General features: G+C 41.4%; 2 protein-coding genes across 27 annotated transcripts in view; both read right to left on the bottom strand.

The window, feature by feature from the left end:
- The window catches only part of LOC114786713 (collagen alpha-1(I) chain), a 57,338-nt gene extending 44,555 nt beyond the window's left edge, over positions 1–12,783 (bottom strand). For both annotated transcript variants that reach the window (XM_028974067.1, XM_028974065.1), the window contains exon 1: positions 12,536–12,783. In XM_028974067.1, the coding sequence (XP_028829900.1) occupies positions 12,536–12,704 (169 nt within the window). In that variant the 5' untranslated portion in view covers positions 12,705–12,783. The remainder of the gene's footprint in view (positions 1–12,535) is intronic.
- A 1,560-nt stretch (positions 12,784–14,343) lies between these two features.
- cacna1bb (calcium channel, voltage-dependent, N type, alpha 1B subunit, b) overlaps positions 14,344–25,986 on the bottom strand; it is a 74,251-nt gene continuing 62,608 nt past the window's right edge. For 21 of the 25 annotated variants that reach the window (XM_028972759.1, XM_028972775.1, XM_028972781.1 and 18 more), the window contains 10 exons: positions 24,724–24,829; positions 24,448–24,555; positions 24,064–24,173; positions 23,128–23,249; positions 22,745–22,862; positions 22,408–22,518; positions 21,464–21,502; positions 19,178–19,400; positions 17,748–17,974; positions 14,344–17,470 (listed from right to left, as the gene is read on the bottom strand). In XM_028972759.1, the coding sequence (XP_028828592.1) occupies positions 16,970–17,470; positions 17,748–17,974; positions 19,178–19,400; positions 21,464–21,502; positions 22,408–22,518; positions 22,745–22,862; positions 23,128–23,249; positions 24,064–24,173; positions 24,448–24,555; positions 24,724–24,829 (1,665 nt within the window). In that variant the 3' untranslated portion in view covers positions 14,344–16,969. Of the gene's footprint in view, positions 17,471–17,747; positions 17,975–19,177; positions 19,401–21,463; positions 21,503–22,407; positions 22,519–22,744; positions 22,863–23,127; positions 23,250–24,063; positions 24,174–24,447; positions 24,556–24,723; positions 24,830–25,986 lie in introns of those variants that run through there. The other 4 variants (XM_028972779.1, XM_028972772.1, XR_003749154.1 and 1 more) reach the window with 3 other exon arrangements.

The following is a 25,986-nucleotide window of genomic DNA, read 5'->3' on the forward strand; positions in this document are numbered from 1 at the left end:
ATATCTTTCCTTTTGGGCCATCAAGCTGTATTTTTTCTCATCAATTTCTCATCGATTGCATACCTTCAGCCTCTGTAAACACTAGAACACTAAGGGTCACTTAGTTTATGCCTATATTTTCTTTTTGTGTTATTGCAGTCATTTTATAGGCTGGTTACTCATATGATCTTTAAAATAACCATATTAAAATTGCTAAGACCTTAGCTCAACGCAGGACAATCTGTAAAAAAAAAGATTGAAGGTGTGTGTTTCTTGTAAATTTGTGAGAATAATGGTGCTGTATTCAAGAAAAGAATGAAAACAAGGCCCAACTGAATACTCTGAAAACATACTTTTGTCATAAAGCCTTCACACTTCTATGGCCCTGTAACATGAACTGTATGGCAAAAACACAGGACCCTACTGCCCTCCTGAGGATGCAGGACCAATCATTAAAACTTGAATAAATAATATATAGCATATATGCCTGTTATGACTATAGTAGAACACACATAAAAAGTATAGAAAAGGACAATAAGCGTAATGTTTGCAGGTCCACACCAAAACAGGTCTGGCACATTGAGAAAACCTCTTCTGAAGGTGTCCATTGTATCTGGGGACTCCAGGGATCTAACTTGGGACATCGGGGTGAAAAGTAGTGAATAGAGTTTGAAAAGTCAAGCAGCGATGTCCTCTTACATAATGAGTCCATAGCTTTTTTCAAATGGAACGTGGTTCAGAAACGTAAGCTCATTCCAACAAGGACCATTATGAAAATGTACAAATAAAGCAAATATGCATTTCCTTCCAAGATTTTTAATACAGGTAAAGTTTCTGAGAAAGGGACAGCAACAAAATGTGTTCTTTATCCTGAAAACCCAATCAGAGGTTTAGCTGGCCCTTTCCTTTGGCCTTGCTGAGCAGCTGTTCCAGATGTTCCCCCTGTTCATTCTCTCATAGGAGCAGTCTGGGTGACACAGCACTCAGGCATGGCGTTTATCGGTCACAGATGTGCAACAGGTCAGAATGGCCACTCCCTTAGAGACTGCAGAAAACCCAGCTTGCACGAGACAGTCCTACTTACCAGGCATCTGTCATGTTTCCTGGCAGCAATTAAATAACCTACTACATTACTGGTCATGTAGTGGCTTCAATAAAGACTTTTGATTCACAGGTATGTGACTTTAACACCAACAGTCTTCTGTAGAGGTCCTTTATTAACTGAAAATGAGAGAGCTGAAAATGTCCCATCCAGGCAAAACAAAAACAGCCCGGTTGTCTGTATTTGCCACCACTTGTTGCTCCAGCAGTGCTAGGGGCCATCACAAGCGATTATAGTGAAGAAACAGTTTCTGGTCGAGTAGCAATCTGTCAACACTGTGCTGCCAACCATCTAACTCTTCAAAGACTTTGCTTCCCCCTCACCCCTCTTTATGTTCATAGGTTCTCATTCTCCCCAGAATGACTGATTGGGCTAACTGCTGAGACATAGCAGGCAGACAAGAATGAAGCCAGGCATGTGGCTCTGCCCAGACAGAGACCTGTAGACCAGCTCACAGTGGCTAGGTGAGGCCAGGTGAGGAAATATTGGAGCTGAGACAGAAGCACCTATATTCCACATGCAGGTTTCCTCTCCCCTGCAGCACCTGCAACACCTCACATAACTGAAATGGTCAGTCAGAAATATTCTTAAAACTTATTTAGCTTGATGTATGCATTAATGATAATAATTTGCAAACAGTGGTTGATATCCATTTATTTAGATTTTGTATATGTTTGTACGTGCATGCATGGTCAACTCCTGGAGCTATTTCCACTGTGACAAGAGAGCAGCATGACAACCTTAAGGCCAACACATTAAAAGACATTAAGATGCAGTCACAATTGAAACAGCCGAGTGCTGGATGTAGAGTAAACAACTACAACAGATACAGATCTGATGCTTAGATTAAGCCTCCACATAACATGTGACACTTTCAAAGGTCTGTTGAAGTGGAAAGTTGAGGTGGTATAAGTGGTATGCACAGTAAACACAGCCGGAAATCTCGGCAGAAAGGGGGACGTCTGAGAATACTGGCAAACTCAGTTCTCTCTTTCTAACATACTTACCAGTTGTGTCAGTGCTGTGTCAGATTTTGCCCTAGGTGACACTTACAGGCCATAAAGGCTCAAATGCCTATAAATCTGCTTAGGGAAAGTTTTAATCCAACAAAGTGCAGCAATGCAAAAATGTACAATCTGACATGGTTAAAAGCTTTTATTGTAGCACAGGTCAAGGGAAAATGTGTAAAACAAAAAACTCAGATACTGAACATATACAGATCAGTCATAGAAGTTAATACAAGAGGTTCACAACTAGTGTCAATAACTTTGAAACAGTTCTTGAGAGATGTTTTGCAATGATCAGGACCTACCAAACCTGGTCGAAATAAACAGAAATAGAGAACCACACAATGGCTGCATTCCCACAGACCAGTCAGGGTGCCAATGTGTCTATTTCTATAAGTGCCTACAGTGGGCACGTGAGCATCAGAACTGGACAATGGAGCTGAGGAAGAAGGTGACCTTGTCTGATGAACCATCGTTTGGTTGGTGGGATGCGTGTACATTGCTAGATACGACACCAGAATGCATTATGGGAAAAAGGCAAGACAGCAGGGAGATGCTTTAGGGAACTAATGGCAACCACTAGCTATTGTACTCTAATAATTATAAAGCAATTAATAATAAACCAATAGCTCATGTTTAGTTTTAAATATAAGGTTCATTGCCGATGTTAATAGGAAACAACTGGACACATGCCTCCAACTTGTGATCAAGTGGGATTCACTATTCAGCACTCCAGCACAAAACCAGATTCAGATGTTAAAAAAAGGTTTTATCCATCTGGAGTTAATTTTCCTTATTTCTCTTATAATAGAACCCTAAGACAGCATTGTTGCATGCATCCCCAATGCTTCAAATAAGTTCTAGCCCAATCCATTTGACACGGTTTAGCCAGCAGGAGTCACCTTTCACCCAAACTGAGTAATAATAACCTTTAAAAGTCAAATAATCCACTTCAGGTCAGAGTGAAACTAGTTAAACAAGTCAATGAGAGCATTTCACACAAATGAAATTGAAGAAATTAAGATGAAATAAGCATTGAAAAGTTAACAAAGTAGTATTTAGTAAGGATACGCGTATGACCGCATTTGCTTTATAAAGGTTTAATAAAGGTTGTACCTCAGCATTGTCCTGACTGGTTTAACCCCCTCTGTTTGTAACATTAAAAGGAACTTGTGGAGAGCTTTAATCTTTCCGCAAAGTGTGGCTGCTAATTCACAGTATAGAACTAGAGATTAGCCTGCAGAATTCTGTACTTAAAAAAATGTCTTGGACTTATTACAGGTTAAAACCTTGTTTGAAGAAAATAGTCTTTGTTCAGACCAATTCCAAATCAAAGGCCAAAGCCAATTCAAGCAAAAAACTTCAGAGTTCTTTACACTGTTGGTTACTGTCTAGTGATGATCTAAACTGGGAAAATGCCTCAAATGCAGGGGCTGTCAGGCATAAAATGGTTGAAACATATCTCCATTACTGCAGCCCTGCCTGGAGAGCCTGGTTTATATGCAGATCATTTTGGCGCAGGGAAAAATTCTTCCTTCTGTCTCTTTAGGATGCAAAATGTAATTTAAATGTGCTTAAACTAAGCAAAAACCTTTGAAAACATATCTGAAACTATCATATTACTTTTATTTGAGTTTTTATTTTAGGACATTTGTTAACAACACTGCATTAGACTGCATGTGAATGCATATGGCAAGTGATTGATATGAACATAAACCGATTGGAAAGAGTATAAATGGGAATAATGTCAGTAGCCTGTCAGCGCCATTATGTATTTTTCCTTACTCATGATTTTCTTTGCACTATAAAGTTTAAAGTTCAGTAACAAATTCATTGTGTATGTATTCACGTTCATATAGCAAAGTACTGAGGGCACTAGTAATAAAAGTCACAGGTTTCTACGATCTGGAAGTAATGAAAAGAAAGAGTCCAGATGTTATTTTTATTTACTTTTTACTGAACACAGTGACAACCATCATGCGTGCTGTTTTTGGACAATAAAATGATGGAGCCGAACATTTCCGCTGTTGTAGAACAATAACGGTTCATCAGTCCAAGTTCAAACTCTACCCATGTGATCCAGGTGTAGCCGACATGATTCACCTTTCACTCCAGCTGAGTGTTTTAAAAGATTGACAGAACTGAAGTCAGTCATGTAATCATAAACAATGTGATCCTCAGAGGACATGGTGAGACAAGTCGAACGAGTCAGCAAGGCACTGAGTATAGATGAAATGTGGATAAACAAGCATAACTCAACTCAATAAAAAAAATATTAATTATATGGAAACACAAATGAAACGAATGTAACCTCTTGCAATCTTTTAGAGGTCCCCTATTATGATTTTATTTATTTTTTGCTTTTATATATGTCTTAATGGTCCCATAATCTGAAGTCTCATGCTAACGAGGAGGAGAGAGGGGGAATGAGAGCGGCCTGTAGAAGTTTGAGGGGTGTTCACATAAATTGAATAATTGAATTAACCCACTGAGACTCATGTGACGGAACTAAAAAAAATACATTTTGTGCTCATTTTTACATCTAATCAATGAGCAACTGCAATGCTTCGTACGTTTTCAAGCCATGATGGTTGGTGGGGAAGACCTGGCCCTTGTTTAGGGGCAGGGTGGGAATTTCTCTGGGCGGACAAAATTATGACGACATAAGAAGACAAATTCCAGATCCGATCGTCAAAGCTGCTGCTCTCTGAACGGTGAAGCACTCTTTACACCTATCATCATTTCTAGCCCCTGCAGGACCATAGACAGGAACCATAGGGGAACTGGTATTAATGATAAATAATCTCACAAAGTGACATTTTCATAACAGGGACTGTTAACTTCCAAATGTACTTCCTTCATGTGTACCCCTCCCTCCTCCTCTATGATAATATAAATCGAACAAACTTCGCCAAATTGACTTTGCATGCAAATAAGGTGTGCAACATGCAAATTTGGGCACCCGCTTGCCAAGACGTACCATGCAAATAATGTCTGTGTGCACACAGGTATTTTGTTCAAGTGCTCCTGCTGCCCCTGGCAAGACGGCGCCCTGGGTGGTCGCCATGTTTGCCTGTGTCAGATTCCGCCGGTGAACATCACAGGCAAGTAACAAACCCAGTAAGACTAGGGTTACCTACAATTAACCAGATTAAATGAAAAACACATGAAACCAGTATCTTCCTGCTCCATTCTTCAAAGAACAAAAGTAGTACTGTTTAATGGTTCAGTCACGTTGACCGGCAGCAAGGTGCACAACCAATTCCAGTCAGAAATCAAGATCCACAGCAGTCCAGTTGTCCCCGAAAACACTTTTCATTTCCCGTCGGTGAGAAGAATCTTATTTAAGGCTGACCTCGAATTGGCTGAAACCTTAAACCACCGCACTTCCGCCCTCTGGCTCCCTGGCATCCCACCGTAGTCATCGTCCACTCAAACAGGGCTGTCCTACAGTTTCTCTTAAAATTCGGAGACATGTCTTTTCCTGCAGCGTGCAGAGGTCTGGGGGTGAACCAGTCGTCACACGTCTCTGTCAACATCATAATTCAAGTGATACTCCTCCAGCGCACAGAGGCCGGGCGGACGGTGGAGGGTGGCAGAGCTGTTCTGGCACAGGGCATATTTTCTCCCTGGTTTACTGGTTATATCCCTCCAGTGAACATCCCCGATGAGGAGGTTAAAGGGCCTTTGGCTCAGAACATCTTCATCCATCTTTTACAATGCCCGTATGTCACTGCACTGCCAACAATCCTTCTTACTTACAGTCAGTGCTGCTCCACTGGGAGTCTCCAGCAGGTCAAACATTCAGCTTCACTGAACACCGTCAGCATCAACGTGTCCTGGATCTGTTTGGATCTTCAGTCACCTAACCTAGAGCTCTAAGAAAACAATCCGCTGATAATCTCCAAAAATGTAACATATTTCAATATATTTCCTTTAAAGTTGGATTTTACAGCCTAGAAATAATTCAGACTAGAAAAGAAAATCACTGAAAAAACACATTTATGCAAACACACACACACACACACGCAAAAAAATGTTTTAAACATGGATAAGCATGACATTCTAGCAGATGTTTGTACAGGTCTGATTCCAAGAGTTACACCTCTGTTTGTTTCTCTCTTTTCTTCTATCCATCTCCTTCTATTTCAAGGCTCCCTTGTTCCCCGTTCCTTGTTTTTCAAGGCCAAGGACAGCACACACACACACACACACACACACACACCAAAAGTCAGAGGGAAAATGAATTATAGCATTTAGGGAAATGGAAGGAAAACAATGTAAGTAAAACATGTCCTGCTCATAGGTTCTGACCCCTGCGGTGCCCTCGTATATGCACTGCTGCCCATGCTGCCACAAAGCTCCTCCAGTCAAGGTCACAGACTACACATGGACGCATAGATGTAGTCTTCAAATCAGTACTCAACCTCCAGTAATAACACAGGAATCACATGGAAGGGCTTCGGGGCTTGAAGAATCCTGAAGAAGAGCTCAGAAGAGCTGAAACAGCTAATCCTGTATAAGAAAGGGCATGACTCACCGAGTCACAGCAGTCTGAGACTTATGTCTCCATTCCAAACTGCTGCTGTCAAATAAATCACCCAAGAAGCACAGAGATTACATCTGAACAAAAGCTCACACATAGATACTCTAATACACACACACACACACACACACACACAGACATGTACCCAACCAGGAAGAAATTATTTACACACAGGACACACTGGTTTTCTTACAGCTGAACTGAGACAGGTAGAAACAGAAATGCAGAGACATTTAAAACATACATATATGAATGAATGAGATGGAAGAATAATTCGTTTTGTAAACCTTGGGGAATGTCAGGCCTTGTCCACACAGAACGTTAACATTTCTGTCCGATTTGGCCTTGTGACCACACAGAGATGGCTTTTCCGGGGACCCAGAAGGGGAATTTTCTGACACGGGTTCCAGAGTGAATTTCTCTTTTCCACGTCTTCGTGTAGACAGCAGAGAGGCTTTTTTTGTGACAGCGCTGACGTATTAGGGTCAATTACTGGGGACGCACGCGGATGCCCTCAACTATAAAAGTAAAATCGCATTCAGACTGAATGTGGCATGCACTGGGCTCAATTCCTCTAAAAAAAAAACCTGAAAATTTGGTTCAACGCGACCCATAACACCAAACGCGCGATACATACAACAATGGCGGATAACGCGTTCATGGTTGTGCTGTGGCTGCTGCAGAACCTCATAAAGCAACTACAAGAAATCTCTAATGAAAAGACAAGGATGGAGATAACGCTCTGTGTGCAACAAATATCTTAACAGTGCTACATTAAATATTTTTTTTATTTTAAGAAGTGGAACCCACAGGGATGCACTGATAAGGCCTTTTCCAGCATGGGAACAAATCTAGCAAAATCTGGGATTTTCTGATGGCCCAGACAGTGGTAAATAAGCTCTGGTGTATGTTTGGCGTGCTACCCACGGCTCTGCTATGGACCTGTCACCCTGTACAGGGTTACTGACTAAAATGTATCCAGAAGAAAATCTGTTGTGATGTAAGATGTAAGGATGTAAATGACGCCATGGCTGATGACAACGTGAGCCGCTCGAATCCAGAGAATAAACTGGTCAATAGAGCTGAACAAGACCAGCTTGTTGGACGTTTTTATTTCATATGATTTGTTTAAATATCACGATGATGTTACTGTTGGACCCCTGACAGAGCGGTAAGATCGCTGAAGGTCGATGGTATGTGCCACCTAGTGTGTGTAAAACGCAGTTAAAACGAAATCACGCCACCTGGCACACATTTCTGAAGCACAGGCAGCTGGTGTTATTATTCATTTTTTTACAGAGAACTGCAATCTTATGTTCCCACAGGGTACAGCCACCCTCATTAATCTCCAATCATCTGCAAAGGCCAGTAGGCAGCCAAGCAGCACTCTGATCGTGTCTGCTCTTCCCGTTAACTTCAGAACACACAGGGGAGCCTGTAAAGGCTTGTAATTGTAAAAACACTGGAGTACTTTTTCAGATGGTCCAGTTAGCAAATATAGTAGAACAATATGACAATTAGAAAAACTATAAATTCAGGCATATACAGTACATGGGTGCCTGTATTGGTTACAATCCTGCTTATCTTTATAGGCGGAGCTTGGTATCAATATCAAATATTAAAGTTGTCTGCTAGACAAACCACTCTTAATTAGACATGAATGTATAGATCTCTTCTCCAGAATTATAGGCCTGTGTTACATCTCCAAATTACCTGAAAATACTGTTGTAATCTCTCACAAAGAAAACTGAAAACTTTGAAATTCTGACACAGTCCTGATTATGAGCTGGATGTCTCAGTAATAGGTGCATTAAAATGTATTAAGAGGGCATCCGTTGCATGTCAATTGTAATGTGATCAGACATTGCAGAAAACCAGAAAATGCTCAGGAGTCCAAGTCAAATTCACTTGGCCCTATAACGCTGCCCTTACTGGTAATAAAGATCTCCAGCGCAAAAAAACCAACAGACCAAATGATTTCCGTATCTGTTTCAAGTGAAGAAAGTAAATATTTAGTCACTTGCTTTTCCCCTAATAAGAGCAGCCGAAGGAAGCAGTATTAGGGTGAGGGTAACGCAGCCACTAAGTGAAGGTGGAGTGATTGTCATTGTGAAACACCGCACACCCATCAACCTTGGTGAGCAGTGGGCAGCCATGACAGGCGCCCAGGGAGCAGTGTATGGGGATGGTGCTTTGCTCAGTGGAGTCAAACAGGCAACCTTACCACTACGGGTCCACTTCCTTACCCGCTAGGCCACCACTGCCCGAATCATGGGGCAGAGTGATCATGATTTTTTTGGTGTTGGCCCCAAGATCAGGTAAATTGGGAGGGTTGTACCAGGAAGGGCACCCGGCATAAAATTTTTCCCAAATCACATGTGACCCTCACCCTAATCATCGCCATGTCCCTGTGCCGGCCCCCAACAGAAGAAGCCAAAGGGACATGGCAATGGTTAGGGTGATGGTTACAGGAAAGTCTGTCCTTAAATGTAAAACATGTAGAATACACGTAAAATTCTGAATGGCATTTATTACTGAAACTTTATGTTCAAAGGGTTGACCTAGTTCATTGTTTATGTGTTGTTCAGGGCTGTTCTAGGATGTGGTTAGTGTTGAGCAATAATGAAGGTTAAATTGTGTAGGTAAAGTGCACATCTGGATTTATAATGGCCTCCAGACATACCAGTCCATAGCCTGTGTATTGGACACAGACATGGGATGGGATTTGTGCAGTGATCTCTCCATGCTTGGTATGTCTCTCTTTCTCACACACATCTACACGCTGCCTTTTGTTTGATCCATCCGTCAGAGTTTAAGAAGGTATTCTAAAATGACAAAGAAGGTCTGAGTCAAGACAGAGAGAATGTGACGTAATAGAGCCCAATCTGGGTAATCCAAACAAGCCGAAGGCACACCAGTACAGCACATAAAAGAAACAAGAGACCAAAGCAAGAAAGTGCAGACACTTGCCATAAAACTTCAGTTGAGCTCATGACATAAACATCAGTAAACAGTAAACAGCTGTCCTCTGGTTGCCTGGTATTGGCAATGCAATATAAGCTGAGAACAGGAGCTCTCCTGAGATGAAGGTGGCTTTACAAAACTACAACCTCACATTTCCACGATGAAGTGAAACAAGATGAATTTTATGAAGTTTATGACAAGGTTGTGAGGTGGATAGTCAAATGAACAATACTGCACTGTAAAGCAAGTAAAGAAAAACTTAATAAGGGCTCTATCAAATTAACATGCCATCCATGTTTTACAATAAAATGTGCAGGATTGAGTTGGTCCTGCTAAGAGCGTTTTAAAAATCTTGGAAAAATTGCACAATTGCACCATTTAATTGTCTGAGATTGCAAGAGGACAGGGGGCATTTCTGCTCATCATTTTTTGTGCAGCTGGCACAGATCAGGCACCAACTGCAATTACTGCCGCTATTTCTAACTGGGTTCGACTCTCTCATCATAAATATAAAGAGGTAAGAATACTCTGTCAGGCAGTTTCATCCTCTCAGGGCATACTTGACCCAACAGTCACTCACTGTTGCCTCTTGGGGTACGAGACAGGGCAGGCTGCTACAGTAAATATCTCCGGAACACAATACAAAGACGTTGTTGACATGCTGTCTTAACAGTTTAGAGAGGCATGAATGCCATTTCCCACAATTCTGCAGACACTTGATTCTGAACAGACATTACACAAACGCAGAAAAAGCTCAGGGGTCCAGTGATTCAAGTCAAATTCACTTGGCTTTATAACTGGTAATGATGATCTCCAGCACGAAGGTCCAACAGACTGTGCAATTAAGGGACTACATTTCTCTCCAAATGATTTCCATATCTGCTCCATGTAAATATTTAGGGACTGAAATGATAGCCTTAGTTTAAGCCAAATCGTGCCTCATTAATGAGCTAGAACCTTTTTTCCTGTAGAAGAGGGCATTTTTCTGAAAATAAACCACCACGAAAATTGTTCCACCATATGCAGAACATGTGCAAAGCACTCCCCTATGTTGATGTTATTCCAGGACAAAGACCACAAGCTCCCAGCCTGCCTCAGTCGTTCCTCCCCTCTCTGCTACAGGTAGCTGGTGTTGCCATGGGCCGAAGAACCTTAAGGGGTTCTGAATGTCAATTTACTGAGGGTCTGTGTTGGATTTGTGACATCTTCATGTATTATAGCTTGACAGAGCAGCTGTGTGCCAGCGTACTTTCACGGACAGCCTGCTTGCCAGTGTCAGCCACCACCATAAGAGTGGTGCATATGAGATCACATTTCTTGCAGAATTGCACATGTGGAGCAGCGTGAATGAAGACAAACAAAGCACACTTCAGACAGGCACACTTGCACAAGCACAGTCTGCCTATAGACAGACAGATGCGTTTTTTTATGAGATGGTCTTCATATGAGGTCAGAACAGCTAATCCCATTCTTGTATCCTTTCATGTTTTTCTTCCAGAAATTTCACAACCCACCCAAGGAACAAGGGTTCAGTTTTATTACCAAACCATAGTTATGACAAAAGCAAAAGTCAGATTATATATAAAAAAAAGAACTGTTACTGTCAAATTCAAGGCTTTATTGCGCACATAATGCACAATAAAGTACAGAATGAGAAAATGCAGAGAAGCAGGCACCCCGACTGCCTTTTGTACAGTGGCATAATTCTTCCAAGCTGTGTTCATCCCCCACACCAGTCAGAAGTACTCAGGCTGATGACCAGGATCACATTCAGAGGTCAGGAGACCGACACACGGGTCACCCCCAAAAAGGTCATGAAACTGCACACACGAGAGCAAGAAAGTGCAGCACATAAAAAATGGAGACAGGAGGATGGACGGGCATAGATCTCCCTGAGGATAAAAGCAGATGCCAGAACTCACACCGAAAGTCTTCAACGCTTGTCTACAAGTCCAAGTCACGCCGCTGTGTGTTTGTAGGGAACAGTAGGTAAACCCTGCAAAGACAGGGTGGACTTTTAAAATGTAGTGCAGCGCTAAAAACAACACGCAGTGTTTTCTCACGCGGCTGATCGATTTTCTGGAGGACTGACGATTTGTTAACGACTTTTAAGCTCCCCAGGGATCTTTTTTTTTTTACTGTTCAGTAAGTAAATGGATCATTAACCCACGGGTAGAGTGAATGTTCACGCTAATGAAACCAAAACGCCTCAAATGAATTCATGATCAACGACATCATGAAATTGACCAATGACGTCATATCCGGAAACAAAGTTTCTGTCGATGTTTAAGTGCCCATTAGTGAACTGGGGATTTACGAGCTGGTGAAGGCAATAACGGTCAGTAATCAGAAGGTTGCTGGTTCGAATCCAATCACTTCACCTCACTTGTGAAAAATCAAAATCATCATATCTGAACAATAAACAATATTATCATAAACAAGTTCCTTGCTGGTTATGCCAGATATTGATTTATTATTAATTATTTATCTTAACAGGCATGATGGGTAAAGGAAAAAGAAACGAAAGGAGTAAGAAAGATTGCCCGATGAAGTGATGCACACACGTTTACGCTTTGCTGGGCTCCACAATTGGCAATTAACAGAGCAGAAATAGAACCTGTATATTTACATGAACAGTTGTTACAGTTATAACTGTTGTTATAAGGTTGTTCACAATTAAAATAGATTCGCTGAAAGTAATGTTAAGATTCTACACAACAGCGTCACCAAGAGGCAAACAATTATTATTATTATTTTTTTTTTTTTACATTTTAATAACTTCTTCTTAGGCAAAAGTAGACAATATTCGATATTCCTGCATTCAGTGTAAAAAACAATGCTTTCACAAATGCCGTCCAAATTAATATACATTAATTCAAGGATTTAGATAATTCTGCGCAATAAATGCGCAAAGTACTGCAGAGGGATGGTTCTTACCTGGGGGTGATTCTCCTGATCCGGGCTCACTTATCTCGGTTGGAGCAATATCGATGGACATACAGTTTTGGAACAGGGCCATCAGTAAAACTGCCCACTCAGACATTTTAACGAGCCCCATTTTCCCATTGAAAGCCGCCCGTGGACTTTTACACGGCCAAAATATCATGTGCGCCCGGGCATCGGCGCCAAAGTGGGCTCAAAAACGTGGGAACACACGGGAAGCAGCTTGCAGGCTGATGCTTGGCTGAGCTGGACCCGCAGCCGCGTCCCTCCGTGCGCGCGCCCGCCAGACTCGCTGCGCGCGCCCGCGTCCCGCCTCCGCCGCAAGCCAATGAACGGGCCGTGCGCGCAATAAACTCTCGCTCGGTATCTCTCGACCTCCCTCTCTTCTTCTCCGTCTTATACATTCTTTCTTTCTTTCTTTCTTTCTTTCTTTCTGCCATTTATGTATATATATGGAGAGCTGCTACTGTACTTGACACAGAACTGTACTGCTCTGTAACTCTGGAGCATACAAACTATTAATTAATTTTTATATGCATTTTTGGCAAGATTTTAAATGAGTGAAGTTTCAGTGAAGTGATTGTCAGTGTGATTACGGGGCCGCTTCCTTGACCGCTAGGCCACCACCAGCGTTGGGAAGGTTACTTTTAAAATGTATTCCGTTACAGATGTAGCTTGTAACGTATTCCGTTAAGTTACTCAATGTGAGTAACGTATTCTGAATACTTTGGATTACTTAATATTGTTATTCTTTTTACAACTCCACAAATGTAGCAATCACAGATCATTAAATAGCCCTGTTTTTCCTTTATTTATAAAGCTGAAAAGTGGAAGAGAAACATAAAATATGCCAATAAGTATTTACTGTTATGGTCACCAACATATTCCATCACTTAGTTAAAAATAAAAAGTAGCCTTGCACAAGAAAAATGACCCTCTTTTTGATTAGGACCGCACCTTCCTCACGGCGGAAAGCAGCCAATTACAGCGCGGCCCTCCTCAAACCCTCCAAGCGGCGATGTTAAACCGGGTGATGGCGTGTCACCTTACACACACTCAATCCATGTGTACTGTAAGAGTATAAATATCATGGTGTAATAGTGAATTAAATCATTTTTATTTACAATTTCAGGGGTAGCATGGATTTATGGGCGCTGAAACAGAGCGCAAACTTGAGGGACTGTGCATGCGGAGATCCGCTAGGTAGCACAACTCGATAGGCAGCATGTTTCGACAGAACACCTGTGTTATGCGTGGTCCACGCAGCGTGGATTGACCAAAATTAGAGAGGATATAGAGAGGGGATAGCCTAACATATGAAACAGGAAAAGTCCACCATGTAATCCATTTATTTAAACGTTTCTGTATTCTGATTACCACTCATTTAAGCAGTAACTGTAACGAAATGCAGTTACTCATATTTTGTATTCTAAATACTTAACGCCATTACATGTATTCCGTTACTCCCCAACACTGGCCACCACTGCCCCTGTACTTGTGATTACGGATTTTTAAATGATTATTTAATGTTTGAGAAAGAATAAGCCGTATATGCCACAATTGTAGAACCAAAAACATGAGCCATGGTAACCAGAAGCAGAGCAATGCAACAAGGCCTATGCATTTGCAAAACTGTGTGCGATTGGTGCAGCACAGAGAGTTCCGTTGATTCATCTGATTAAAACACAAGGTCACCAAGGCCATCAGACATCAAGACAGGGGTACCATACAGCAATATTCTCTAATACCGACCTCAAAATCACTTACCATTCCAGGCTCGAAACATAAAACAAACACATACATGTTTTCGCAGGTTTATTTGAAAGGAATCAATGAAGTGACATTGCTTCAACAAAGTGCAGTGTCAGAAATGACAGTTACATTGACCAGTGTGAAGAAACGTGGTGCTAGACTCCATTAGCAGAAAAGAAAAAAAACACACAATGACGTTAGTCGCTTTTTCCACCACATAAAACAACACACTCGTTTTCTACTATTTATAGCTGAAGAACTGTTTTCATCCCACGCGGAAAGTGAAAATATCAAAATAAACCTCCCTTATGTATTAAACATCACACTTGCAAACATGGACATGTCCAAGAGTTTCAGTCACACTCAAGAGTTAATGAGGTACAGGACATAAAGACAGAATGGCACAGTTTTCAATTTGGCATCGTGTTTTTATTTGACTTGTTTGGTTGGAACAGGACTGTCCGAGCTTAAACACTCTGACTAATCTAGTGGAAGCACAAATACTAATTTCAAACTCCAGCACTGGATGGATGTGGAAATTTGATAAGACAAAGGACGATGCTGTGGGGACAGAATTGTTCAAATCCACATGGAAGAGATTAAGTCTACTTCCAAACCTTTCCTCCCATGACCCACTCAACTTACACATGAAAGGGCAAAAACAAGGATTAGCTTTCGATGGAAAGTCTCAGATCAATTCATGCACATTATCAGGGTATCAGAATCCCAGGTTTGCCATTTATCTGGAACAATCCACTCTGAAGCTTTTTTGTACATACTATACTACATATTTTATTTTAAACTGGAAAAGGTCATAAATCATGCTATAGCCTGAATTTCATGGATTTGTTAAAGAATTGAAGTATTGTGGCCCTTCTGAACTTTAGGTCAACCCTAACAGCACCTGGCTACAGCAGGAGACAAGGCCGTCTTAGGAGAAAAAAAACTGTGATGGATCAAATAAACATCAAAGCTCAGAATCTCTGAAGGTCATCAAAGATGCAGATGGATGACGCTTCAGTGGTAGAACAGGTGGAGGGCTGGAAAAAGAGGTCTGAAGAGTTCATAAAAAAAAAAAACTTGCTGGATTCAATCCTTTTCACATTAAAATGAAAGTGTTTCTGTTTTCTCAGTTGATCTGTGAAGATCCCAATCGGTTTTAGTTATGAGTCAACTTTGGTTTGGGTTGGATAAGGTAGCTGCTTCAAAATATTTCAACATCAGCAACTATTTAAATTTTTTTAAAAATTAATTTTATAATTATTTAAATGAAATAAAACTCCCTTAATCTACCCGAATCTTGTAATCTTAAAACATCAAATTCTATGTCATACAACACATAAACATTATGCTTGGCTTCCATTTCAATACTTAATTTTTTTTTGCTCAGAATGTTGAATTTTTGTGTACCCTTATCAACATTAACAAGTGTTAAGATCACACAAACACAAATAACCTTTTAATGAATATTTGATTTAGAGTTTTGTAATTCCGTAATTCCCTCCCCCATGTGGTACAATGGATCTCTAGAGGTGATGCGCTTTGTGAGACTGTCCTCCAATCCAGATTCCACACAAAGGATGAGGGCTTTGGTTGAACCAAAGAGCACAGTGTATTGTAGTGTGTGTATACATCACTGGATTATCCTGCTATCAGTGCTCCGCCCTCAGCATCCCACTTTGCAAGTTTGAGATATAAACTGGATAAATAAGAATCAGATGCATGTCACATTAAACAGGAAATTATGGTTTCATGCCCCACCCCTTCCAATAACAGGAAGCCACAAAAATGAGAAATTTTACCCTCAATGATGAAAGGCAAATGCTGTCCAAGACATATACAACCCCACCTACCCCCACACCAATTCACACACACGCACACCCACACACAGACACACACACACTGGATCCCTAGAGGCTCTTTTTAAATTGGCACAAAACTAGCTACAAATTAACACACATGTATGCCATATATTTTAACAATAAAACATAGATTTAAATTACTTTCTTCTCCTTCTATTTTAATACACCAAATGTCTCACTGTTTAAATATCAAGTGACTGAAAAATATCTTTCTAACAGAAAACAAAAATATCCTCAATCTTGAATATGTGTTGTCTCTGCTCTTAGGACTCTCTACTACCCTCGGATGGCATGAACAGTAATACACTTTAAGTTAGGCACTTGGTACAGCATTTCACCACGTGAGAACTGCAGGAATAGACCTTATCTGTGATATCAAGCTATGTTCATAGAATCCTTTATAAGGTACATAATCAATACAAAAACACTACAACTTCATCTACTGTATATCAGTAGAAAATCATCGTTCATTCTGTGACTGAACAGCATAAATGCCTGTCAAGTCTGAATACAGGGAATCCCTTCAGAACACGACTGGCTTGACTTCCATCCTCATTCAGCCTTTGACATAATCTGTTGGTTGACTGGTTTGGTGTAATGTCTTTCATAGACAGGATCGACGTTGTCGTACTGTGATTCCCATTTAATGAAACCTGGCCATTAACAGTCAAAGCTTTTGTTCAAAAACTGAAGGATTCTGACTAGATTCTGCACTGGATATGCTTTATAAGTAACAATTCTCCTCAGATTTTTGCTGTTTCTGTACTCTACTTAATGGCTAAGGAACTCTTCCTTTGGGCTCTTGATGCATCTGCTAGCACCAGTCATCTTTTTCCGTTCCCGTGTATCCCCCTCTTCCCCTGGAACCCATGCCCAATGTGAAGTGATAACCATTGGGCACAGTGCTTCGGTTGGTTGTGGACAACAGGGAAGCTGAGATGGCTGCTGGCGCATGGCTGGCGCTAGCAAGAGTTCGGGAGGATCTACCAGCCCCAGGATGGGCACTCAGTGCGTCCTGGAAATAATCTGAGTCCTCTTGCATGTTTGCATGTGGGAAAGGGGTCAAAGTGGGCACAGAACCAATCCTTGTCACGGGCACCGTGGACCGTGTGGCCTCGCTGGCCAGCAAAGCATCGTGCTCTGATGCGCCACGTGGGAGGCGACAGGGACCGTGGGTTGAGCTTGATGATTTAGCAGCGGAGGAGTGTGTGGCTTTGAAAGTGACCGCTGGCCGCGGCGTCAGAGGGGTCTGTGGCAGCTGTCTCCGTCCACGAAGAGGAGTAGCGCTGCCCATCGCCACAGTCACTGCACCAGTCTGCAGAGAGAAAATTCAAGTCAACTTTATAGTCATTTCAGCTACGTACATGTTAGACAGTGAACAGAAACAACGTTTCTCTGGAACCAGGTGCTACAAGTAACATATAAACAAAGTTATGAACTGACATGGAACTGAAAGGACTTCAAAAAGATTGAGAAACACATACATAACAATGATAAAAATGATGAAAATGATAACTACAAATGATAATAGAACATCTTGGTCAGCATCACAGCAAACAGGTTTCAAAGGTTCGAGGCTAGGACTGCACTACCGCTTTGAGGAGCAGGGTCTCTGGGACATCACTGGGAGAGGTGCAGCGGCTGGGTCCTGCAGAGTGGGCATGGCAATGCTCCCTGTTGCCATAGCGATCACATGAGTAGTAACGCTGTTTCCGTTCCCCAGAGGAAGAATGATGCTTCCTGTCATGAGAGCGGCCGCGGACGTGCTCACGACTGTTCTCGCTGCATGCAGGGTCCGCTGTAGTGTCCACTGCTGCACCTGACCATAAGAGATATTAATTTAATATCCTGAGAAGTATTTATACTATGTCCTTATTGACATGGTGAATTCAATATTATGATCCCTGATTATTACCTCCTGTTTGGTTGCATAATTCTACAAAAAAAAAATGCAGATACCAAAAGGAATATTCAAATAAATGAATAATAATATTTTAGAAAGAAAGCTTTAATCAATTTAAATCTCTTGCTTGCTTATAATGTTCATGACGGCCCTCTCCATTTCCTGCCTAGCAGGTCTTTTCCAGTTTGTTGCGATTTGCATAAATTTCACACTGAGAAAAGGTCCAGCAGAGATGAGTCATGAAGACACTGGACACACAGACACAAAGTGGCCATTTTTTAAATTCTGCGTAAGTGCAAAGAACCAAGGATAATTGAGTGAAAAACCCTTAATAAATGATGCATTTATGTTTTCATAAAAAACTTTCAGACATTAGTGGAATAAGTGGCTTAACGTTGAAAGCGCTGCACAATACGGCTGCACAATAAAGAGACACAAGCTCTGACAAAAACACATTCACGTCACTCAGTGCCTCCATCTGTGACCCCGCTCTGGCGCCAGTCACACAATGTACAAGAATGTCAAATGCGCAGGGCAGCAGAGCTGTCAGACCGTTTATGTCTTTGACAGAGCCCATCTGATTTGGGAGTCATTTCAACAGCTGTCAGGAAAATGGGTGCTTTAAGGTGTCAGTGGGCAGCTTTCATACCCAGCACACCTAATCCATGCAGGAATGTCTCCCTCCGCAACACACCTTGCCTGCGCTGTGATACACAGGAGCTCAGCTTTACACTTCACACCTTACTATGTTTGGTATACGATCAGTATGTCACTCAACTGAGAAAAAAGAAATAGTTCCACATGATTCATCTGATTTAGGCTGTCCTAACTCCTTTGCATAGTTTATAAGTCATAAGTAACAAATGATTTTATTAAGTTGATCAAATGTGATTTGGCATTGAATCCAATTTAAACACATTTTCTAACATAAGCAAATCATTTTCTTTAAACTGTGCATCATTTTGTTGGAAACATTAAAATATTAAGTAGAATCTGTGATTCCTTTGAGTTCATTTTTTCAGTGTAGAATGTGGTTTAGATTGATTGTGTGTGTATGTGTGTGTTTAGAGGATGTTTTTTGCTAATCGTGTGTATTGGTACAAATAGAAAACACGTTACCAGTAGGGGGCTGCTCTGTGTTTTCTCTCTCCAGCGATTTGTGCTTCTTCTCACGCTCCCTGCGTCTGTGACAGTGATGATGATGGTGGTGGTGATGATGGTGGGCAGCATTGTTGCTCTGAGGAGGCCGCTGCAGTCTGTAGTCACTCAGTGTCACCTCCTGTTGGTGCTGTGGAGCCAGCGAAGATGCGGAACGCCTCATCGGGCTCACATCAAGGATGGGCTGAAAACGGGGAGGAGATGAGAGGCAGGCCAGTGAGGATAAACCGTCCAATCATCCATCAGTCCATCCAGCCACACACACACCTACGTTTCGCTGATGTGACTATGCTATTACGACTAACTCTATCAGAAGAACATGGGGTCACACATGGACCAGTCATAAATGCAATTAAGTATAAACAATTCCAAAGAGAACATCAATCACAAAGAGAGAAATCAATATAAAAACACAGAGATAAACAAAGGGGTGACCTCATAGGGCAGCAGTTACCCCCAGTACACCCCATAATGATAGAGACGACAACAGTCAAAGAACCTTGAAAGGATGGTGAAATTGCAGAAACAGGGCAGACATAACAGCCCACCATTCTAGACTGGGCTTGTGCCAGGGGAGCCTAATCATGAAATTTGAGGAGGTTTTGGGGTGTTCAGGACTGTGAAGGCTCAATGTTGCCATCTACAGACAGATTTATCAGGGAAAATGTGGTTTGTTCTCTATCTGGAGGGTGAGGGGATGCTTTGATTTTTATCCATTGGTGTGTTGTTGTTTGTGGGAGGTTTTGTGGGTTTTTGTGAGGAATGTTTCATTTGGTGACCCCCTAGTCACTAACCTTGTTAAAATTGCCATCACACTGATTCAGTTAACTTTTTCTGATTATCTCAACTGCTACAGTATGCATTCTATTTAAAAAAATGAAATGCATTTTCATGACTCTGACCAGTCTACTACAGTTAAAAAAAAGCAATAGGGATGTAAAGATATCTGTGGGAATGAAGTGACTGATACATTGATTGTTAAAAGGAGATTGTTATCAAATATAGGGAAATTACTTCAAATCTTTTGAAGTTCCAATAAATAAATAAATAAATAAATAAATAAACAAATAAATAAAGTCATCAATTTTCCATCTACATGTATTTTTTTCTTGCTTTGCACCACTTGTTCCCAGGCAATGAACGAGACAACTCAGCATGAAACGTACCAGAGGGTCACCACAGCCACCACCACAGTAACGGCTAAAGGGATCTTCAAATGGTCCAGTAGCATTATAATGGACATGTAGTGTACACAATGACACTGGACTAAACAACTACTATGCACTGTCCAGTACTTCCAAACATGGACAGATGCTCTTTTCTTTGGACTTTTCCACCACCACACCAGTTGGACTTTTTTTGTTTTCTTGGACAAATCATGACCAACCCTGCACTGAGTCCAATTGCAGGCTTACTCTACCCTGGAAGGGTCTCCCTGTCTATATCATGCCTTCTTAAGGTTTCTTTTATTTTCAGTGGAGTTTTTCCTTGAGTGCAGAAGGGTCAAGTGTGGGGATGTCAACTGTAGGACCTGTCAAAGCCCATTGAGACATACTGTGTGTGATTATGGGCTATATAAGAAATAAATGTTGTTGTTGTAGCTCATTTCAGCACTTTCGGACAAAAGTCCTGTTATCAACAGAACAGTGATCAATATTTTAAACACACATTTATCAAGTGAATTGCTTTTGAAAACTGATATTTCATGACATGCCTGGCATCTGCATTAACACTAAAGCTTTTGTTCCTGTGTCCCTAATTAACAGGCATATAATTAGTGAATAGCTCATAATCATTTTCATAAAATATTCCCAAATAACACACCACTCAGATAAACACATCTCGCATTGCCACAGGAAGCAAATGAGCATGGAAATCTCTGAGAGGAACTGCAAATGCCAGGATTTATTACATTTTCAAGCTATAGCACAGCGTGAAATACCCTCATCCATATTCAAAAAGCCTAGAATCCAATCTGTATTTAATACACTACATTTCACTCAAAGACGCATCAGATGCTGATGCAGCTGCATTATATTTTGCTGTCAAGATGCTCCATATTTCACAAAAATGATGAGATTAATTGGCCATGACAGCAAATTGAAATTCATCACTGCTGCCAACAGTCCTCTGCGAGTGAGAGCGGTGCCGTGCAGTGCAGTGAGACCCCAGCAACAGACAAACGAACACAGCAGAGGAGATGGACACAAGCGACTGAGAAAACAGGGGGTGTAGAGTTCTACATACTGGCAGGTTGGGTCCAGCTGAGAGGTGAGGGTTGTTCCGCTGCAGAAACGTGTGAGAAAGGGAGAGAGAAAAGGGGAGGGAAGGACAGGGTCGGTGAGGAAGTGTGCAGGGACACATTGTGACTGACAGCAAAGCTTGATGAGACAATAATCGGGCATGCAGACAAGTGAGACACAGCAGAGAGAAGCAGGAAGGACCTTTCACACAATTCTGGTTCCCCTTTAATCCCCAACTGATGGCACAGCACACAGACGGTAACACTAAGCTACAGAAACACAGCATTATTATCACATGTTAAATTACAGAAATCAATACAGGCTCACTCTGGCACACACAACTCCATCATACGATACATTGTGTCCATTTGGCAAATGCCTTTATCCAAAACGGCTTACCGCCATATTTCGGTGACACGTGTTTTGAATACCACATTTTTCAGCCAATATAGATAAAAAAAACTGCTCTGTAATCTTTCCATATCTATATATGAAAGCGATTGTCATTGTGGAACACTGCATCACAGCACACACAACGAAATGCGTCCTCTGCTTTTAACCATGATCCTTGGTGAGCAGTGGGCAGCCGTGACAGGCGCCCGGGGAGCAGTGTGTGGGGACGGTGCTCTGCTCAGTGGTACCTCAGTGGCAGCTTGGCGGCTCGGGATTCGAACCTTCTGATTACGGGTCCGCTTCCTTAACCGCAAGGCCACTACTAATTGCCCTGTAGGTTTTGAAAGGTTTTCCAAGTAGGTTATGAAACTGAATGAAGAACTTCATTGAAGTTGTCTTTTAGCCTACAGGAAACTGACCCCAAATATTCCAGAACACTCCAGAAATCCCACTGGAATGTGAATGGCTGTATAAGTAATTTTGAGCTGTCCAAGGTCTATCAAAACGACAGACTGAAAAAATACGAGAACGAGCCAGCAGATGGCGCTCTTGTACCTGGAACTCGGCATTGAGGCGGGGCATAGAGAATGCCCTGCCTTGACCTTCCAACATGGTGTGGCGCTCCTGGTCAGAGGAGTGGTCCATTTCGCTCATCTCCACTGACTCCTGTACGTATAAACGAAAACACACGTGCACGCACAAAACACAGACATGAGACAACATACAAATATACAGTGTAAAATGCAGACACTTACACAATCAACACATGCCGAACCAAATAAACCGCGGCATTCCAAATTCGCGGTACAAAACTCACAGGACAATATACAAAACGTACAGAGTGCACGTACAATTTTGTGTTGCTGTGGTCCAGTTTGCTTTGATACTTTACCTGAGTTTTCGTTGTGGTCTGTGTGTCATCTGATTGGCCCCTTTTAACTATCTTCCTGCCCCTCTGGTCAACATGAGATTCTTCGTCCGAGAGCGAATTTTTTTTGCCACCCCACTGACTGTGTGACACACACACACACACACTTTGGCGGCTGATAGTAAACAATCCATATACATTTACATTTACAGCATTTATCAGACGCCCTTAACCAGAGTGACTTACAATCAGTAGTTACAGGGACAGTCTCCCTGGAGCAACTTAGGGTTAAGTGTCTTGCTCAGGGACACAATGGTAGTAAGTGGGATTTGAACCTGGGTCTTCTGGTTCATAGGCGAGTGTGTTACCCACTAGGCTACTACCACCCTATGTAAGTATACACTTACACTAGATTTCCATTGGTCAAAGATGCTGTGCCAAATGGGGGCTCAGGCTGTGTCAAGGCTGGCTCATGCTCCTGAATGTGGGTCAGAGGCAGCATGGGCCGGAAGAGGGCTCCAACCTTGCTCTGCAGAGGCAAATGGCAACGGTTGTAGGTGACTGTGTGTAACGTCATGATGCAAGACCACCAATTGTGTTATAAAGTTACAGCCTTATTCCAAAACTGAATAAATTAAATTTTTGTTCTACACACAACATCCCACAATAACAGCATGAAAAAATAGTTTACTTGAGGTTAAGGCAAATGTATAAAAAACAGACTCAAGTCTTTCTGAAGCTTGGCACATGTATCCTTCAGCTTCTCCCATTCCTCTCTGCAGCACCTCTCAAGCATCAGGCTTCTCAGTTTTTTATTTTTAATAACTTTGCCAAAACCTCACATTGTCGTTATGAGGTGTTGCGTGTAGAATTCTGAGGGGAAAATGAATTAAATTAATTTTGGAATAAGGCCTGTGAATATACATTTCGGATGCACAGTACATATAACATTGCTAGTTAGATGGAAGTTAGACTAAAGGTGATTTTTTTCCATGTTGAAGACCTTTATATTGGGGAAAAACTGTGGAAAAATATTGTTCAAACTATGCTTTTATCTAGTACTTACCTACTAGTAAGTACAATAAATTAGTTTGAAACATTATGGTTAGTGTTAGTCAGTCCACTTTCTGGCAGCAACCTACACTTAATTAAAAATGAGCTGTTTCTAAAAGGTGCTGTCTGTATGATGGATCAAGCTGGAGAGTTTTAAAAGAAAAAAAAAAGATCTGTTGATAAGGTCAGGGGAATGCAGAATTACTTTTAGGATAAAGTGATGTTAACGTAATGTGGATTTCCTGTACTCTGAGGATGCATTTCTGGAAAGATGTAGACAGCTGCCGCACCTGTATCCCTGATGCCTGTTGTTGCATCTGAAGCCTCTTGGCTCGGTTCTGCTTGTAGTAATCAAAGATCATCAGTGCTGCATACACCTTCCCTACCGTCAAGTCATTAGCTAGGGAGATAAGAGAAAGATCAAGCAAAGTGTGGTTTTTAAAAAATACTTTCATGAGTGACCTCTCTGGGCAGATGTGAGAATGAAACTTCACATGAGGTTACATGTCATGCTAAGTCCATTGTAATTACAATTAAAATCTTCAAGGTAGGTGGCAAAGATGCTTGAGAGAGAAAGATGGGAGAGGATTAAACAATTTACACCAAGGACAGTGACAAACAACACACTTATTACACATAACAAGTAAATTGAGTTCTGAGGGCAAAGCTCTTACGTTTGGGTGGGGTGACCAGCAGCTCCACAGTCTTCTGGGACAGACTGGGCCACACCCTGTTAATCTCCCTCCTCAAATCAGCATCACACAAACGCTGCGCCAAAACTCCTAAACAGCAAAAATAGGAAAATCCTTAATAATACACTCAACAACCCATCATGGTACACAGGTTATTTAAAATACATGACACGATACAAAACATATATACTGAGTACATATTACAAATGACATAGCAAGGCTGTAGTAATAATGAGTTTTAAGGTAGGAACTAATCACCTGATGCCAGTTTAATCTCTAGTGCAGTTCGGATCAGAGCCATAAGGGTGGAGGTGAAGTGCACTGTGTTGTCTTCAGCAATGGGCATGTTCATTCTCACCAACCGCTGCAGAAGGACCGAACAGAGTTGCTGTTATTTATTTGCCGAGTTGCTGAGATTATTAAACATTAATACCTGTCTATGGTCCTGCAGTGTCTAGAAATGGTATTAGGTGTAAAGAGCGCTTTGGCCATTCTGCTTCTCTGTTCAGAGAGCAGCAGCACAAATGGTCTGATCTGGAATTTCTCTCCTTATGCCATCATTTCCATGAATGCCTGCTCACGTCTGTAGGCATTCCACCTCTCATTAGCATTTAAAGCTACAGATACTTCAGAAATCTCATTGTGGCAGTAATTTTGCGCCACGGCTGAATTATCTTTAGATCCTGTATTTTGGACCACTAAGACCGATATAAAAGCAAAAAAAAATGTCAGGGGACCTGACATATTTGTGTAAAATATGTTTTTGTGGTTAAATCTTATGTGGTTATACGTTAGGAATGTGATGTTCATGTATTTTATTATTATATATATTTTTTAGCAAATTCACAATTGTGCCTTAAACAGCAAATATATATATATATATAAAAAATATCATAAGAAAAACAGACAAACACAAAAAGCACAGGAGACACAAGCTGGAGCAGAGTAGGTGACAAAATGTCAAAGGTGAAGTGAGGCACCCACAAAGGGACACATGAGGACGTTTTACTGATGCACATAAAGAATAAGGAGTTGTGCAGTTGCACATCTAATGCGAACAGGTTTTGGGGTTAGTAGAGGTTTACGCAGGAATATACTTATTACATAGAGATGGGGGATACGTTGTAGTATACAGCTTATTTATAACTGTGTGAGTGTGGGGTGAGCTAGAGGGAAATAGAAATATGTAAAAAATAATAATAAAAAAAAGAGACACCGATGAGCTGGATGTATGATCAGGAATTGGGAACAGCTATGAATGTGTTACAATGTTTGAGGTCAGGGTAGGGTAGTAAGCCGTTCTCTGAAAGAGAAGGAGAGATGTTTTTCCACATTCTCATCTTATTGCTCTGTTCCTGATTCTCTCCCTCTTGATGCTGGTAAGCACCACTGTGAAGATCCTATGTGACTTTGCGTCGTAACATAATTTTTTTCCCCAGATTATTTCTGTAACAACACTGGATTCAGTGCTGTTTCAAATCTCAAATCTCTGACTATGAGTGAAGAGACCAATGTACACAA

The sequence above is a fragment of the Denticeps clupeoides genome, chromosome 3 (assembly GCF_900700375.1).
Source record: "Denticeps clupeoides chromosome 3, fDenClu1.1, whole genome shotgun sequence".
Lineage (NCBI taxonomy): Eukaryota > Metazoa > Chordata > Actinopteri > Clupeiformes > Denticipitidae > Denticeps > Denticeps clupeoides.